This window comes from Dasypus novemcinctus, chromosome 27 (assembly GCF_030445035.2).
Source record: "Dasypus novemcinctus isolate mDasNov1 chromosome 27, mDasNov1.1.hap2, whole genome shotgun sequence".
Lineage (NCBI taxonomy): Eukaryota > Metazoa > Chordata > Mammalia > Cingulata > Dasypodidae > Dasypus > Dasypus novemcinctus.
In genome coordinates, this window is record NC_080699.1 from 25,258,982 (window position 1) to 25,276,782 (window position 17,801).

At 45.6% G+C, this 17,801-nt stretch overlaps 1 protein-coding gene across 9 annotated transcripts; it reads left to right on the plus strand.

The window, feature by feature from the left end:
• Nucleotides 1–36: 36 nt before the first annotated feature.
• Nucleotides 37–13,480, plus strand: HINFP (histone H4 transcription factor). Of its 9 annotated transcripts, none has more exons than XM_058289480.2 (11): nt 37–311; nt 6,672–6,846; nt 7,992–8,170; nt 9,823–10,052; nt 10,253–10,364; nt 10,545–10,697; nt 11,206–11,283; nt 11,363–11,483; nt 11,566–11,704; nt 11,796–11,920; nt 12,512–13,480. In XM_058289480.2, the coding sequence occupies exons 3-11, from the start codon at nt 8,002–8,004 to the stop codon at nt 12,921–12,923; spliced, it is 1,539 nt and encodes a 512-aa protein (XP_058145463.1). In that variant the 5' UTR covers nt 37–311; nt 6,672–6,846; nt 7,992–8,001; the 3' UTR covers nt 12,924–13,480. The 9 variants fall into 9 exon arrangements, with proteins under 9 accessions (XP_058145463.1, XP_058145465.1, XP_071068474.1 ...); XM_071212375.1 differs by having other exon boundaries at nt 45–311; nt 11,566–11,695; XM_058289481.2 differs by having other exon boundaries at nt 91–482.
• Nucleotides 13,481–17,801: the final 4,321 nt, after the last annotated feature.

Below are 17,801 nucleotides of genomic sequence, written 5' to 3' on the forward strand. Positions count from 1 at the left end.
GGAGCGGCGATTGGCTCTGCCTGGCGTCGCTCAAGCGCCCCGTCGGCCGCGGCCTGAGGTGGGAGGGGAGCTGGTGCGGCTCGCGCGCCCGGGGTCGTGAGCTGCGGCTCCCGCGTTGGCGGGTCCGCGTCGCGGTGCGTCCTATGGGGGCTGTGGGAGGCTCGGCTCTTCCCGAGTCGGAGAGGCTTCCTCTAGCAGCTCGGCCACGCCAGTGTGCCCCTGCGGTGCCTCGGTCCCCGGCCTCCGCGTCTGGGGGCTTCGCCACGCCTTAGGGGAGAGGATCCCGGAAGCCCGCGGGCTGCGAGCGAGAGGTTGTACCCGTCCGGCCGGTCTCCTTCCTTCCCCCGGGCCCCGTCGCTTAAGGGACGCCTTCTCTGTTTTGCCGGCGCACAGGGATTTCTCTCGGTTCTGATCTTCCTCATCGGACGCTTTGTTTTGGTCGTTGTCTTCCCCAGTCAGAGCCTTATGTCTAAGGCCAAATTGTGAGTTCTTAGGCGGTTCAGGACCGGGGCTCGCTCCCCTTTTCTTGACTACCAGTCAGGGTTTACGGTGCCTTGCGTTATACTGTGTACCCTCCTAGGTATTTGACTATTGCTTCTTACTCCTGACGAAAAGAAGTGTTAGGCATCCCTTGGGTTGCCCTTCTTTTGACCTTTTTTTGCCAAGAGTTCGTGCTAAGATCATCACTCCCAGAAGCAAGGATACAAAGACCTAACGCTTGTTGAATTCTAGGGGTGTGTTAGGTTAAGCGATTTAATAGCCATTATCTAATTTAATCCTTACATCAGTTCAAGGGGATAGTATAATCATTCCCGTGCCACATGGGGGAAACTGAGGCTTAAATAATTTGCCCAAGGTCACATACCGAGTAAATGTTGAAATTGTCTAACTAACTAGGTCTATTGATGGTTTTTTTCTTTTCTTTAAAATTTTTTTGAAAGTTTTTTTTCCTGTTCTTTACATTGCTTTTTGTTTTTTAAATTTTATTGTAGTTACTTTTTTCGTTTTTTAACCAAAGTCTGTTACTCCAACACCTGTGATGTTGGTGGTGTCTCATTTTACATTTAAGGAAATTGCTTCAGAGAAGCTGGGTGATTGTCCAAAATAAAGTAGTAAGTAGTAGATTAACTTAAACATGTAAAGAGTTCATAGGTGTGTGCTGGCCCTGTGGATAGCAGTGAACAAGGCATGGGCTGGACTTCGTAGGAGCTCACAGCTTAATTAGATGAAACTGGCAAAATTACTTAATAAAATGTGTTCTGGTTATTGTGTGTACAGATATGATGGCTATGGGGAGGAGGGAGTCAGACAAGGAGAGGTAAGACTGAAGATGTGGGGGTTAAGGCGGCCAGGCGACAGGCGTTTGAATTGTTTCCATCACTTCCTAGCTTTGTCCTCTTGAGTAACCTCTCTGCGCTCATTTCCTGCCATCTGTGAAGTAGGGATGATAATAGTACCACTTCAGGGTTGTTGTCTCAATCGTTTTCATTAGTTGGAAACACTCAGAACAGTCTTGATATATAGCAAATACTTACTAGGCAGACTCAGACAGGAAACTTGAGCCCAGGTCTTCTAGCAGCTGGTCCCACGTGTCCCATCCACTATACGAGGTATCTCATTTGCATTCCCTGCCTATGCAAAGAGAATTGATGATCTTACAGTCACTCTGTCCCACAGCTCTTTTCAGTAGAGACAGGCAGGCCACACGGAGAGAAACTAAAGAAGGCTGGGGACAGAGTCAGCTTTGCCTAAGGTCTTCTCTGTCTCTGATTAGCTGGCCTTCTGGGTCTGACCCACCAGTCTAGCAGCAGGTATGGTTTAGAATATTTGTGCTCAGCATTGCCCTCAGCACATCATAAGGACACAGATGTGACATGGTTTCTTCTCAGAAGAACAGAATGCATGAAACAACCATGGGTGGCCATTGGCAGTCTAATATTAGAGGTGAGATTTTTATGGTGTCAACTATCCAAGCCGTAGAACCATGAGGCAAGAGTAATCACTGAGGGGTGGGGTAATTTAGGAAGGCCTTCTGTCACTTGACCATTCCTGCCATTTATTGAGCGTCCAGCATGTACAAAGCTCTCAATGAGAAGTGGGTGAGCATTGTCCTTGCCCTGAAAAGCTCCAGTCTAGGAGAGACAGACATTCTATCCCACTGTAACCAGTGCTGTGATGAAGGGGTATACGGAGTGTTGCGGAGGCAGGAGGGCGGACATTCCACCTGCACCTGGATGAATTGGGAAAGAGGTTGCCAAGGAGGGGACATTTGGGCTTGAGGGCTAGTAGAAGTTGCTTAGGCAGAATGTTTTAGGAGAATGTGTTCAGGGACAAGGGTGGTTGATTGGGAGAGGAGGAGGGTATGCATGGACAGAGGAAGCCAGAGAAGCAGCGTGGTAGGGGGAGAGAGCATGACCTTTGGATTGGAATCCAGTCACCCTTACTGCAGATAAGACGCAGTGTGGAGAGGGCTCACCAAGGGGCCGCACACCCGCCAGCTTCCTTACCTAGAACTTGGAGAAGTAATGTGAGGCCAGTTGAAAAGAGCCTTGTATGCTGTCCTAAATTGGACTTGACCCTGTAGGTAGTAGGAGTCAGAGGGGGTTTGGGATTGTCTGGCTTAGGAAGGCTTTCCTTACTTTTCCTACCATGATCAAGGTAGTCAGCATTTTCTCCTAAAGTAGCTTCACTGTTGCTCCAGGAACAACCAACTGTACTTATACCACAGAGGTCCATGGGCGACTGAAACTTCTCTGAGGAGGGAGAAAGGCTAAGGTTTGAAAAGAGGTTTCTCTTCTGAGGTAGTGAGGGACAGTAGATACAGAAGCTTATTCTTGTAAGCATGAAGGATACGAAAGATTTTATGCTTTCTCTGTTTTCTCTGCTTTGTTTCGTTGTGTTTTTTTCTCTCAGTATTTAGTCAAGGTCTTTTTCAGAGTTCTGGTCTCTCAGGTAGACTAAGGAAGCAATGCCCATCTCTTTCAGGGCTCACCCTGGTGGGCAGCAAGACTCAGCGAGAATGCCCAAGGAGAAGGTGATGCTTTGGAGAGAGAGTCACACTTCTTAGTGTCCTCTCTTTCTCGCCCCTAGAAGTTTTACTTGTGGTGTCATTCCCTGCTGTCTGTGTTTTGTTTTAATGAAAGAAACTGTTTTCCATTGTTCCTTCTGGAACTGTCTGCATCAGAACTACCTAGGTGTTAAGTTAAAAGGACAGCTTTCTAGGCTTGGCCTCAGATAAGTCTTGAATTCAAGACCTCTAGGGAAGGGGCTGGAGAAATGTGCATTTGTATGCATATTACAAATTGGGAACCTTTAGTTTTTTGTTTTTATTATTTATTTATTTTATAATGATTTCAAACTTACAGGACAGTTGCAAAAATAATACCCCATACAAAGAATTCCAACATAACCCTAGCCCTGATACCCAATTTTGACATTTTGCCACCTTTCCTGTATCAGTCTTTCTGTCCATTTGTCTGTCATCTCTATGTTCTGGACATTTGAGAGCAGGTTGTATGCATCATATTCCTTAAGCATACAAGACTTCCCTGTACATTTCTTATGAACAAGGATATTCATTTATGTAATCACCTTAAGTACAGTTATCAAGTTCAAGAAACTTAATGTTGATATTCAGCTTACATTCTATATTCCTGTTTTTTCTTACATCCCAATAATGTCCTTTTTTTTTTAAACATTCATTTTATTTATTTCTCTCCCCTCCCCTGCCCCCATTGTATGTTTTTCTGTGTTCACTTGTATTCTCAGCAGCACCGGGAATCTGTGTCTCTTTTTGGTTGCATCATCTTGCTGTGTCAGCTCTCCGTGTGTGTGGCGCCACTCCTGGAAAGGCTGCGCTTTTCTCACACTGGGTGGCTCAATGTGGGATGCACTGCTTGCATGTGCAGCTCCCCTATGTGGGGGACACCCCTGCGTGGCACAGCACTCCTTGCACATGGCAGTGCCATGCACGGGCCAGCTCACCACACAAGCCAGGAGTCCCTGGGTGTGAATCCTGGACCTCCCATATGGTAGGTGGACACTCTATCAGTTGAGCCATGTCCGCATCCCCCAATAATGTCCTTTTGAGCCTTTTCTCCTACGTTCTTAGATTCCATCTGGTATCATGTATTGCATTTAGTGGTCATTATCTCTCTTTCTTAATTGTGGAAACATAGGAAACATATATATGACATAAATCCTACCATCCCAATCCTTCCCCAAGCATACTATTCAGTAGAATTAATCACATTCACAATATTGCAGTACTCTCACTGCCATCCATTACTAGAACTTTACTTTCACTCCAGAACAGAAACCCTATACGCATTTTGCATTAACTTCCCATTGCACTTGCTCCCCACCCCTGGTAACTTGTGCTTTTTTTCCTTCTATCTCTGTGAGTTTCCATATTCTCTTATGTTTTCTTTGTTATTACCATGGTGCTTAAATTTAACATCCTATAACAATCTTGTTTGCTTTGATACCAACTTAACTTGAATAGTATGCATGAACTATGTTCCTATACCCTTCTTTCCCCCCACCTTTATATAGTTCTTGACACAGATTATGTATTGATACATTATGAGTCTACCAATTTCTCATTACATTTTGTGCATTTGTCTTTTCTTTTTTTTTTTTTTTTTTTTTTAAAGATTTTTATTTATTTTATTTAATTTCCCCCCCTCCCCTGGTTGTCTGTTCTTGGTGTCTGTTTGCTGCGTCTTGTTTCTTTGTCCGCTTCTGTTGTCATCAGCGGCACGGGAAGTGTGGGCGGCGCCATTCCTGGGCAGGCTGCTCTTTCTTTTCACGCTGGGCGGCTTTCCTCACGGGCGCACTCCTTGCGCGTGGGGCTCCCCCACGCGGGGGACACCCTTGCGTGGCACGGCACTCCTTGCGCGCATCAGCACTGCGCATGGCCAGCTCCACACGGGTCAAGGAGGCCCGGGGTTTGAACCGCGGACCTCCCATATGGTAGACGGATGCCCTAACCACTGGGCCAAAGTCCGTTTCCCTGCATTTGTCTTTTCAATCCTATTGGCAGTTAAAAGTTGAGTTACAAATAAAAAATACAGTAGTATGGGTATTTATATTTACCATGTTGTTACCAGAGATCCTTATTTCTTCAGGTGGCTTCAGCCACTTGTCTAGTGTCTTTTCCTTTCAATCAACAGAGCTCTTTTTAGCATCACTTGTAGGGCCAGGCTAGTGTGACAAGCTCCCTCAGCTTTTGTTTATCTGGTAATGTCTTAATCCCACTCTCATTTCCAGAAGATAGTTTTGCCTATTAGATAATTCTTGGTTGGCATTTTTTCCCCTTTTATTTTGGCATTTTTTTCCCTTTCAGCACTCTAAATATGTCTTTCCACTGCCTTCCTGTCCCTATGGTTTCCAATGAGAAACTGGCACTTAATTTTATTGAGACTCCCTTGTACATGACACATTGCTTCTCTTTTGCAGCTTTCAGAATTTTCTCTTTATATTTGGCATCTGACAGTTTGATTATAACATGGTACAGTGTGGGAGTTTTGGGGTTTATCCTGTTTTGAATTTGTTGAGTGCATTGGGTATGTGTATGTACGTCTTCTGTTAAATTGAGGACATGTCCAGCCATATGCTCTCTGCCCCTTTCTTTCTTCTGGGACTCTCACAGTGCCTTTTTTGTCACTCCTGGTTGAATTTCACAGGGTTCTCAGATTCTGTTTACTTTTCTTCATTCTTTCTTCCTTCTGCTTCTTATTTCAATTGTCTTATCTTCAAGTTCACTGATTTTTTTCTTGTGTCTGCTCCAGTCTGCTGTTGAATTCCTCTAGGGAATTTTTAATTTCTGTCACTGTGGTCTTCAGCTCTGTTTGGTTTCTTTTCATAATTTCCATTTTTTTTATTGGTACTCTCTTTGTGTTCATCTATTGTTTTCCAGATTTCCTTTAGTTTTTTTGACCATGTTTTCCTTCAGTTCTCTGTGCCTAAGACCTTCCTCTGCTCCTGAGATGGCTCCCTTGTCTGTTTGCTTGTTGTTTTTGCCTGTTGTTCATATTTGTTGCCTGCTCATTGTTTTTTTTTGCTCATTGTCTGCTTGTTTTTTCTTTAGGAGGCACTGGGAACTGGCACTGGGAACTGAACCTGGGACCTCCCATGAGGGAGGTCGGCGCTCAACTGCTTGAGCCACATCTGCTCCCCCACCCTTTTTTTAAATTTTTTTTTTTAAGTTTTTGGATTGCCCCAAATTTGATCCTCAGTGGTGGTTTCTAATGCTTTCATCTTCTCTTTTGCCTGGGTCATCACTTCCTGTTTCTTTGTATGTTTTGCAATTTTTTATTGAAACCCAGATAATTTGATATTTTAATGTGTTATTGCTGGAATTTAGATTCTTAGTTGTCTGTTTCTTAACTTGTGTCCAGCTGGTGTTTCTTCCTTGAATGCCAGGAGCTAACCAAAAAACAAAAAGGTAAAAAAGAGAATAACTTTCCCAGTCTTTGCAGATTGACCTGTGTACGTGTGCTCCTTCAGAATTTATCCATACAGTGATTTTAGAGAATAGCTTCAGGCCAAAGTGTAGGGCCTTCCTTGGTCCCTTCTGCGCATGTGTCTTGTCTTGGATAAGTGTGCTTGGCCCTAGGAATGTTCCCATTTACCTCATATGAATGATATGAATGTGCTCTCTTCCATAGGAAACAGTATCCTCATGGTCCTGGGCACTGCACTGTATGGCCTACAGCCAGCATCCCCTTGTTCCAGGCACAGTCTGTAGCATACCTCTGTGAGCTGGCTTCTACATGCAGGGCAAGCTCGGTGACAGCGAGTCCCTCGGAACTGGGACTGGGAGCGCAGGCCAGGTCTGTGCAGGTGAGGGCCCAGCCAGGACTCCAGGAGATCCTTCCGCTCTTAAGTGGCCCTTTTCTAGTTTCAGCACTCACCCTCGTACTGTGATCTTTTAACTGTTTTGCGAAACTTTGAGAAAGATGTTTTTGCCCGTTTTCCTGGTTGTACAAAGCTTCTGTTGGGACGCTTCCTATGCTGCCATCTTGATAGGGGCGGGGCCAGAAACCTTTAGTTTTTCACTCAACTTTCTTCAACAGATATTTATTACATGCCTAAGCATGTAGCATATACAGAGTCCAGAAGTAGAGAATAAGTTAGAAATGAACATAAGCAGTCGTGTCACTTACGTACAAAGGGAACCTACATTTTAGTTCAGTGGGTGCTGGGGGGCTGGGAGGTGGGATGGTGTAAACAACTGGACAGGTAAGGCAAGTGCAGATTGTATGGCACTTTGATAGAGTGCAGTAAGAAATAAGGAGCTTCTGGGCTCATAGCAGGGTGTGTAGAGTAGGAAAAATACGGACTTCAGAGTCAGCATGACCTGACCACACCACTAGCACTTAACCTCTCCCAGCTTTAGTCCTCATCTGTAAGTGAAGTTAAAAATCATGCATACCCCATCAGTAGTGTTGGTAATTAAAGGGCATAATGTAAGTTAAATGTTTAGTATGACATTTGGCAAAGAGTAAGTGTGGAGTTAAAAGCTTAAGGTGTTGTTATTCCCATTTCGCAGATGAGGATGTTCAGGAGGAGGAGGATTACGTGACTTGGCCATGGTCACACTGCCAGTAGATGGTAGACAGCGGAACCTGGATTTGAGCTGTGATTCCTCTCTAAAGCCTTCTCTTTGAATTTCAGCATTGTAGTGCCTCCCCCAGGAATGATTCCTTCTTCGGGGGTTGCTCTGAAGCTTAATGAGAGCATGTCAAAGTGCAATTCAGCACCTGGCACTTACTCACTGATGTTAATTTCTGTTTTCCCTTCCCGAGAACACCAGGCAACTTCCAGGGGGTTGAGGAATTGTTACTCCATCCTTACTGAAAAGGCACAGGGTTTCTTATGGGTCCTGGACAAAATGCCTGCAGGTTCAGGTGACCTCCCCAGCTGTCTGCCCCCAGTGGGACATGGACAGAGTCCTTGCAGCTGTGCACTTCTTCCTCTTCCTCTAGGGTGAAGGCTATGCCGCCTCCTGGGAAAACTCCCCGAAAGGAGAACTTGGGGCTGCAGTGTGAGTGGGGGTCCTGCTCGTTTGTGTGCTCAGCCATGGAGGAGTTCTGTGAGCACGTCACTCAGCACCTGCAGCAGCACCTGCACAGCTCTGAGGAGGATGAGGAGGAGGACCCGCTAGGTAAGGGGCAGGGCCCAGGAGCAGAGAAGGAGCTCAGGGGTTTTCTGACTTTCCTTTCCCCAGAAGGAGAAGGCAGCCTAGGAGAATGGCAGCTTATTTTCCTGATTGTGGTGGGTTTTTGGGTTTTGTTTTTTCTTGTATTGTTTGTTTGTTTGAAATAACAACACTGGATGTGGCTCAAGTGATTGAGTCTCCTGAAAACAAAATCAACAAACAAATAAATAAAACAACCAACTCAGGGGAGCCGTATGTTGAGCACTGGCTTCCGACATACAAGGTCCCTGGTTCAATCCCCAGCCCCGGTACCTCAAAAAAAAAAAAAAAAAAGATTGTGAGCTCATTGTAGAAATGCATCTATAAGGATATAAGGAATGAATCTGCCATTGTACCATCAAGAGGTTATTCCTGACAATACTTTAATGAACATTCTTTTTTTACCTCTCTCTGCATGTGTATACTAGAATAAAAAGAGATAAATCTGACTTTATTTTTTTTAAAGGATCATATCATGCAACCTGTTGGCATTCTGTCCTTTTCACTGTCTATAATGCTTCCCAGTTTTGTTTTGCTTTTACTGTAGCCCTCAGGTAGAAATAACTTTTACATTATGACCTTGTGCACAAAAGTTTAAGAAAAAATACTTGAAATGATACTTGTACTTATTGCATGCTCTCTGAAATGTTCTGTTCTATTCTCTTTCATTTTTAAAAAAGTGATTTGCAGTCCATTAAATTGATTCCACCACCCACTAATGGGTTTTGATCCAATTTGAGAAACTCTTGCTCTACGGAAGTTATAGAGGCAACTCTTCTTCCCCCACCCCAAATTCTGCTTTAAATCTGGTGACTATGATTTATGTAATAGTTTACAAAGCCAGATAATATTGGTACAAAAGAAAATTTAGGGGATGATTATTTTTTTTAAGGATTTACTTTTCAAAGAAAGTAAATTCCTATAAAGCATCCTTCGGGAGGGTTTCTGGAGAGATGGGAAATTGATTGGGACAGTTAATGAGGCTTTTCAGGGGAAGGTAGATCTTGAGCAGAATGTGGCAGAAAGGAGGACTTGTGGTTTCATAGGGAGAGGTAGGAAATGGTCCAGCTTGGGAGGTAGCAGTTTGCTCAAGGAACAACAGAAACTCTGAGCCAGATGTAACACATGCCAGCCACACCTGCCATCTCCGAGTTCCTGCCACTGGGCCTTTGCACATACTGTTAACGTCTGCTTGGAACACACATTCACCTAGTTTACAACTACTCATCCTTTAGATCTTAACTCAGGAACACCTTCCAAGATCCCCCTGTCTACTTCAGAATACGTCTTATTTAAGACTTTTAATAACACCATGTACTTACCTTCATAGCATTTATCACTGGTTGCATTTTTACATTTATAAATGTGATTATTTGGTGAATATTCTTTCTGCCTGACTGAAAGTTATGTGAGAGTAAGGATTGGGACTCTCTGTGCTCATTATTATATCCCCAGTGCCTGGCACAAAATTGGTGCTCATTAAATACTAGTATTTGCTGAGTGAAGTCCTGGTAATTTGGTAGAGTCATGCCTCCTTACACCCTGCTAAGTGCTACAGGCGGAAGGAAAGCTGAGCTTTGATAAGTATCAGACTCTTCCTTCTAAACCCCTTTCTGCAGAGGAAGAATTCTCCTGCTTGTGGCAAGAATGTGGCTTTTATTCTCTGGACAATTCTGCTGACCTCATCCGCCATGTCTACTTCCACTGCTATCACACCAAGCTGAAACAGTGGGGGCTGCAGGCCTTGCAAAGTCAGGCTGACCTCACCCCCTGCATCCTGGACTTCCACAGCCGGAATGTCATCCCTGACATCCCTGACCACTTCCTGTGTCTGTGGGAGCACTGCGAGGTCAGCAGGCAGTGCCATTACTAGGGGTGAAAGTGGGGATCTTAAGTTAAAATGTGTTGACCCTTTCAGGGCTTCCCCATATTCATTCCCAAGAGTCCTCTAGTACCTCTCCTGCATTTCTGAGAAGCCCCTTTTGGATACATAGGGGTAAGAGTCCCTCCACTCAGTCCGAGTCCTTACCCCAAGTTGCCCTGGCACAGAGCTCCTTCGACAATCCCGAGTGGTTCTATCGACATGTGGAAGCACACAGCCTGTGCTGTGAATACCAGGCGGTCGGCAAGGACAACCACGTGGTGCTGTGTGGCTGGAAAGGTAGGGCCACTCCTTAACTTCTGGCCTCTGGAAGAAACCCTGGGGTTGCTAAGGGGATCGGGCAGCCAGGGAAGGGACCCATCCTGAGGGGCAAGATTGGGCGCCCACTGGAGAGACTTGGAGGTACCAGAGCTGACACTGGGGGTTTGTGGCTGGACCTTGCTGGATCTTCCTTCCCAGGCTGTACCTGCACCTTCAAGGACCGCTGTAAGCTTCGAGAGCACCTCCGCAGCCACACCCAGGAGAAGGTGGTAGCCTGCCCCACCTGCGGAGGCATGTTTGCCAACAACACCAAGTTCTTCGATCACATCCGTCGCCAGACCTCATTGGATCGTAAGCAGTCAGAAAAGAAGGGGGGTGGCTGCAGTCTGTCTGCTCGGAGTGGGGTATGTCCACAGGGAGGTGGCCACTGAGGGTATCTGTAACTGGCTACTCTCCCTTTAGAGCTCAGTCTTCTCCTACAAAGAGATTTTGCTGATTCAGATTTATTGGATACTTTTATTCAGTACCTACTGTGTGCCATATTAGTTTTCTCAGTTAATGCTTACAACAGCCCCATAAGGTAGGTTCCTGATCCCTGTTTTTGTGGAAATCAAGGCTCAGAGAGGATGAATCGCTTATGTGAGAGCAGTTGCCACAGCTACTTAGTGGTGAAGCTAAGATTCTAACTTAGGTTCTCACTGTCAAGTCCCATGCTCTTGCCCTGGCACTATGTCCACCAGAGCTTGCCAAGCAGCCTTCTCCTTGGGTAATTTTCTTCTGCCTGTGACCATCTCCCCCCCCCCCCGCCCCCAGCTTGCCATCATGACAGCTCTCCTTTCTTTTGCCCACCCCACCCCAGAGCAACGCTTTCAGTGCTCTCACTGTTCCAAGAGGTTTGCCACGGAGCGGCTGTTACGGGACCACATGCGGAATCATGGTGAGAATCCTGCACCCCCAGCCTCCCTGCCTTGGCTGCATCGGCCCTCCAACCTCAGCCCCCTCTCTGCTCCTCTCAGTGAATCACTATAAGTGCCCTCTGTGTGACATGACCTGCCCGCTGCCTTCCTCCCTCCGCAACCACATGCGCTTTCGCCACAGCGAGGACCGGCCCTTTAAATGTGACTACTGTGACTACAGGTAGGGAGACCCAGGGCCAGAACACAGACTCATGGTCCCAGGTCTCCTGTGCATTCTAACCCCTCCTGATCTCTCCTGGCAGCTGTAAAAACCTGATTGACCTCCGGAAGCACCTAGATACCCATAGCAAGGAGCCAGCCTACAGGTGTGATTTTGAGAACTGCAGCTTCAGCGCCCGCTCCCTCTGCTCAGTCAAGTCCCATTACCGCAGGGTACATGAAGTGAGTGGGCTGGGGGTGGGGAGGGCAAGCTGAAGTGTCAGGGAGCCCAGGGTGAAGAGCTGGCCTCAGTACTCTCTCCCCTTCCCTCCAGGGAGACTCAGAGCCAAGATACAAATGTCATGTATGTGACAAATGCTTCACACGGGGCAACAGCCTCACCGTCCACCTTCGCAAGAAGCACCAGTTCAGGTGGCCCTCAGGGCACCCCCGTTTTCGGTATGTTTCTCATCCTTCCACCTGCCCCCCAAATTCATACATATTTTCCTCTGTATCTATTCAACAAGTTAAAAACCTTGCATTTGGTGGTACTTTCACATCCACCATCTCCATTTAGGCTCACAGAACCCTGTTGATAGTAGTGGGGCAAAGATTATTTTTTCTGATTTCTGAACCCAAGGCTCTGAAAATGAATGGTAGCCGAACTCCTGTAGTCAAACTAGAACTAGAACCCGAGGGTCCTGATCTTTGCTCTGTGGCTGTTTCATCTTCCATAAATAATTTTTTGATACTCCCTCCTCTGATACAGTCTGTCTCAATCTCTCACTTTCTTTTCTCTTTCTCCTCTCTCTTTCTCTTTCTCTTTTTCTCTCTCTTATACTTTGGGATGGTTTCTTCAAAAAAATTTTCATTATGAGTAATGATCTTTCTTGCCTTTTCTTCTGTGTATTTGATAAAGACTTTGTCTTGAGACGTTCATCATCTAGGAACCTCTTCCATCCCTCATGTTTGTCCCTAACTTGCCGATTTCCAGGCCATTTCTCCATCCCCTGCCCATGTTTGCGCCTCTTTGTGCTCCTCCTCCATCAGGTACAAAGAGCATGAAGATGGCTACATGCGGCTCCAGCTGGTTCGCTATGAGAGTGTAGAGCTGACACAGCAACTCCTGCGGCAGCCACAAGAGGGATCAGGCCTGGGGGCATCCCTGAATGAGAGCGGCCTGCAGGGCATCATTCTAGAAACGGTGCCAGGGGAGCCCGAGGCCGCCGATGAAGAGGAAGGTGGGGGTGGTGAGGGGACAACACTCTCAGCCCCTCAGGACACCTCCAGCCCTGTTGTCCATGTGGTGAATCAGACCAACATCCAAGGTGAACGAGAGATCGTCTACTATGTGCTGTCAGAAGCCCCAGGAGAGCCGCCCCCTGCCTCTGAGCCATCTTCAGGGGGCATCGTGGAAAAGCTTCAGGGGTTAGCTGAGGAGCCGGAGGTCCAGATGGTGTGAAGGCTGCAGAGCCCAACCATTCCTACCCCAGGCCCCGGGGTTTGAGCCGGGCAGCCCTTGTCAGTGGATGCCTTTTGGAGTGGTGCTGAGAGCAGTGTGGCTCCATCTGGGCTTCTGTCACCCTGTGACTCTAAGGACTTCCCTTTTCTGCCAGACCACGTTTTGTGGGGATTGTGAGGAGTCTAGATTCTTTGCAGGGGGACCTCTCATATATGTGTGTTCTGGGTTGAGGGGATATTTCAGGCTTAATATAAACCCCCTAGACATGCTGGGCAGTGATTAAATCCTCAGCCCACATTCATTCCCAAATGTAGGGTTCTTAGGCCATGGATGGCCTGGAACTGTCCCTACAGTGGTCCTTCCTCACAACCAGCCACGGCGTTGAGAGCCAGGCAGACGTTTCCCTCTTAAGGGTCCCCCCTGTAACCCCAAGGACTTTCATGGTTATCCTCAGGGATGAGATTGGAGGCACTGAGTATATGTGTAACAATTGTTTTTTAGGTGTCTTTTTTTGTTTGTTTTTTGTTTTTGATAATAAAAACATACTTGGGCTGTTACTCATTTCTTATATTTGATGGCATTTAGTTGGTATTGAAGAGATACAGCTAACTAGACGAGGAGCAGAATAATCAGGCTTATTCTCTTTTTTGTGACTAGTTTTTTTTGTTTGCTTTTGTTTTCTCTTGTTCCCTGGCCCTCCCACCCCCTTTGGTGTGACTTCTCCATTTCTTCTCAGAACGTCTGCCATCTCCGTGGAGGTGCGGGCACTTGGCCAAGAGTAGGAGATAGCAGTACTGTAGAATAGGCAAGAGTGGGGGTTAGTCAAGGGGAGAGAGCAGCTGACCATGGCCACACCCCTGAGTCTCAAAGTAGGGGACAGGATCGTGGTTAGAACTCAGTGTCTCTAGGGTAGGGGTTCTTTACCTATGGGGTTGCAGGACTGGGAAAAGCTTAGGGAATGGCAAATACTCAGGGAGTCCAGGGTCCATGTTAGAAAATTGTGTGTCTGAGTGTCCTGTCTTCCTAGGGAATGGGTCTATTTTTCATTGAATCAAATAGAGTGAGCCTTCAAAAATATAAGAACCATGCTCTTCTGTTCTGTCCAGCAAATTCTCAGCAAACTGCATTCTTTCCATTCTTAGAGTCTCTGCCGGTCTGGGGGTGGGGGTCAAGGAACTCGGGATCTCAGTTGGGTTGGGAGCTGCTACAAAAGAATTTCTGTTGGCTTTTGGTTTTTTTAGGAGGTACTGGAGATTGAACCCAGGACCTTGTACATGGGAAGCAGGTGCTCAACCAGTGAGCTATATCCACTCCCCGATGAGAATTGAGTTTCTTTTTTCTTTTCTTTTCTTTTTTTCTTTTTAGAAGGTACCAGGGTTTGAACCTGGGACCCTGGACATGAGAAGCAGGTACTCAACCACTCGAACTGCATCATCTCCCCCTCTGGGCCTTTTTTAAAGTACCTAATTTAAGTCTTATTACCAAAACAGTGTGTGTTCATTGCAGAAAGAGGAAAGAAAAATTCATTAATTCCATTTGTCATTTCTGAATTCCTCTTACAGTCCAGGCACTGCAACTGGTGCTAAGAACACAAAAACAAATAAAGCCCGTGACCTGCCGTGGAGAGACTTGCAGTATAGAGAGGAGGGAAGACCTAAGTAGTGATAGAAGCTGTGAAGGATACGTTTAGGAGGCTCGAAAAAGGAGTAAACTTCTTTCCTGGGAAATAGTCTCTCAGGAAAAGCTTCATTAAGGAAGTGACTAGAGCTGACATTTGAAAGGAGAAGGTGTTTACCCTGTCTCCAAAAGGCAGAGGAAGCTAGTTCTGTGAACAAATCTGGAGAGGTTACTTTTGGATCTGCAGCACAGAGGGCAGCAGGCTGTGGAGAGAGAGGAGACTGAAAAGGAAGGCAGGACCACACAACTGAGCCATGCAAAGTTCTAATCTGTGTTAGAATGGTGATTCTGCTCATAATGGGGACTATGGGAGAGAGTGCAAGCAGAAGCAAGTGGGCAGCCTCCAGGATTTCAGGCATGAGGTGAGGGCTTTAAGGCCATGTCGTGCATGTTTATTTTGTCTTTATGAGAGCCCCTTTGAGAGATGGCAATGTGCAGAGAGGAAACATGAACTGAAAATTTTGCTCAGGCAGAACCACTGCATTTCCAGGCTCTCTCCCTCGGGATCCTGCACAGATTTTGCTACTTGTTCCCTGTCCCTCTTCTAGGCCAGTATAGTCCCACTTGCCCCACACAGGCTCTCATACAGCAAAAGCAGGCCCTGCGTCTGGGGAGCAGATAAGCTCAAGTGGTTGAGGGACTGCATCCCATGTACAAGGTCCTGCCCAGTGTCTTCTCTGCCTCCTCTTGTCATGTAGTTTAGGGTCCCCTTCCCACCCCTTCCCTATTCCCCTGGGCCTGTTTTTGGTGGCAACTCATTGCTATGGGTTTATTATGAAGCCGCTGCCCTCCAGAACCCCGAAGTCTTAATAGATGTTTTGCTCTTGCCCAAACGAGGCTCCTTCACTTAATATGTGAACAATTGTCACCTTGGATCTGAGCCCTTGTGTTCGTCTCTGTTAATTTTGTCTTGTTCGGCTTGATACTCTCCAAGTTGCAGACTTAAAGGTTAACTAAAACAGGGCCAAAGGCAGACCCCAAAGCAAGTCATTAGAGACCTTCCTCCTAACCTAACCTCCTAGCCTTGGTTAGGAGATCTTAAAGGCCCGAAGCCCTGAAAAGACTGGTATCCCTTTCTCCATGTGTGATTCAAAATGAAAATATCCAACCATGAAGTATATATTATAGAAGGAAGTTCAACACGCTTACATTGATACTTTCAAAAACTGCACACACCATCTAATTCTGATCCCCAATTTTTTTCTTGGATTTGTGCTGCCTGTTTTGCAGGGGTGTAAACCTTGACTTGGGCTGCCTCAATGCAGCACCATTCCTGTCTCCATTCAGTGCTCAGCTGAGCAGTGCCTCCACCATCAGGCCAACACTCTATGGCTGACTACCCTACCAGTCTTAACAGTGTCGCCCACACCAAGCCTCATTGCTTCACCTGGACCATAGGGGCGGCAGATGTGATTCTAGCCTGCTATTGTGTTGCGATCCCAGTTCTCTAGGAAAAGAGGTGATTTGGGATCCTGGGTTCAGCATGCATGGACTAGAAAGGACTCGACTGGGAGTGAGGGTTCCAATTGTTCCTCTTGAGTCTAGGCACTCAGGCCTATGGAAGGGTACTAGAGGCTGGGGGTGGGATCAGAGAGACTCCTGGAGGGAGGAGTGTGCTAATACTAATTTGGCTGCCCTCTGGTCTCATCTAGAGTCAGCTCTGTCCCAGCATCATGGTCTTACTCCTCCTTACAGTGAGTGGGGGTCAGGAAAGAAGGTAGGTGACAATGATACGTGGAAACTAATGCTTTTCTCTTACCTCGGCAGGTTCACAGCCTCATAGAGGAGCACAAAAGAGCTGTGTGTGTATAAGAGAGGAATGGTCATGGGGAATAACGTCATTTTTCTAAGATTATGGCCTAGTGAATAATAGTTTCTAAATGAATATTGAATGAATGAATGGATTTTCCATGGATTCCCATGGTGCACTTTGGGAAAGAGGCATGTACCCATTTCATGTCCAGTAGTGGAGGAAGTTAAGGTTGGGAGGGAAGGTTGGGGGAGATTGTGAACACTTTCTCATACCATGCTAAATGGCTTGGATTTCTTGGCTAGGGAAAGAATATGGAGGACAAGCAGGTCAATGAAACTGCGAAAAGAATAGGGATAGCCCTGTCTTCATGGAGCTTTAGTTTAATTTCCTAAGAGGAAGAGACCAGAGTGTTAATGTTTTAAAAATTTTTATTGTGGTAATGTATGCAGCATAAAAATTTCCATTGTAACCATTTTAAGTGTACAATTCAGTGGCACTGATTACATTCATAATGTTGTGCTACCATCACCACCATTCATTACCAAAAACTCTTTCATTACCCCAAATAGGAACTCAGTACCCATTAAGCACTAACTCCTCATTCTTCCCTCCCCCGTCCTCTGGTAACTTCTAATTTCCTATGAATTTGCCTATTCTAGGTATTCATGTAAGTTGAATCATATTATATTTGCCCTTTTGTGTGTAACTTATTTCACTCAGCATATTTTCAAGGTTCAATCATGTTGTATCAGAACTTCATTCTTTTTATGGCTGAATAATATTCCGTTATATGGATAGACTGCATTTTGTTTATCCATCTGTCGATAGACACTTGGGTTATTTCTACCTTTTGGATATTGTGAATAATGCTGCTTATGAATATTGGTATACAAGTATCTGTATACCTGTTTTCAATTATTTGGGGTATATATCTAGGAGTGGAATTGCCAAGACATATGGTAATTCTATGCTTAATTTTTTGAGGAACCACCAAACTAGTTTCTACACTGTCTGCACCATTTAACATTCCCATCAGCAATGCACAAGTATTTCAACAATTTCTCCACATCATCACTTTAAAAAAAAAAGCTGTCTTAAGGGGTATGAGATGGTTTCTCATAATTTTAATTTGCATTTCTCTAATTGTTAATGATATTTAGCATCTTTTCATGTACTTTTTGGCCGTTTGTGTATTTTCTTTGACAAATTATCTATCCAAGTCTTTTACTTACATTTTAATTGGGTTGTTTATCTTTTTGTTGTTGACTTGTAGGAGTTCTTCATATATTCTGGATATTAAAACCTTATCAGAAAATATGATTTGCAACGATTTTCTCCCGTTCTGTAGGTTGTCTTTTCACTTTCTTTTTTTTTTTTTTTTAAAGATTTATTTATTTTATTTAATTTCCCCCCCTCTCCTGGTTGTCTGTTCTTGGTGTCTATTTGCT

Bases quoted from the DNA above. Each gene is read 5' to 3' on its own strand.
- HINFP (XM_058289477.2), top strand. The intron at 11,484-11,565 runs GTAGGGAGACCC...CTCTCCTGGCAG, and splicing joins TGTGACTACTGTGACTACAG to CTGTAAAAACCTGATTGACC. The intron at 11,921-12,511 runs GTATGTTTCTCA...CTCCTCCATCAG, and splicing joins TCAGGGCACCCCCGTTTTCG to GTACAAAGAGCATGAAGATG.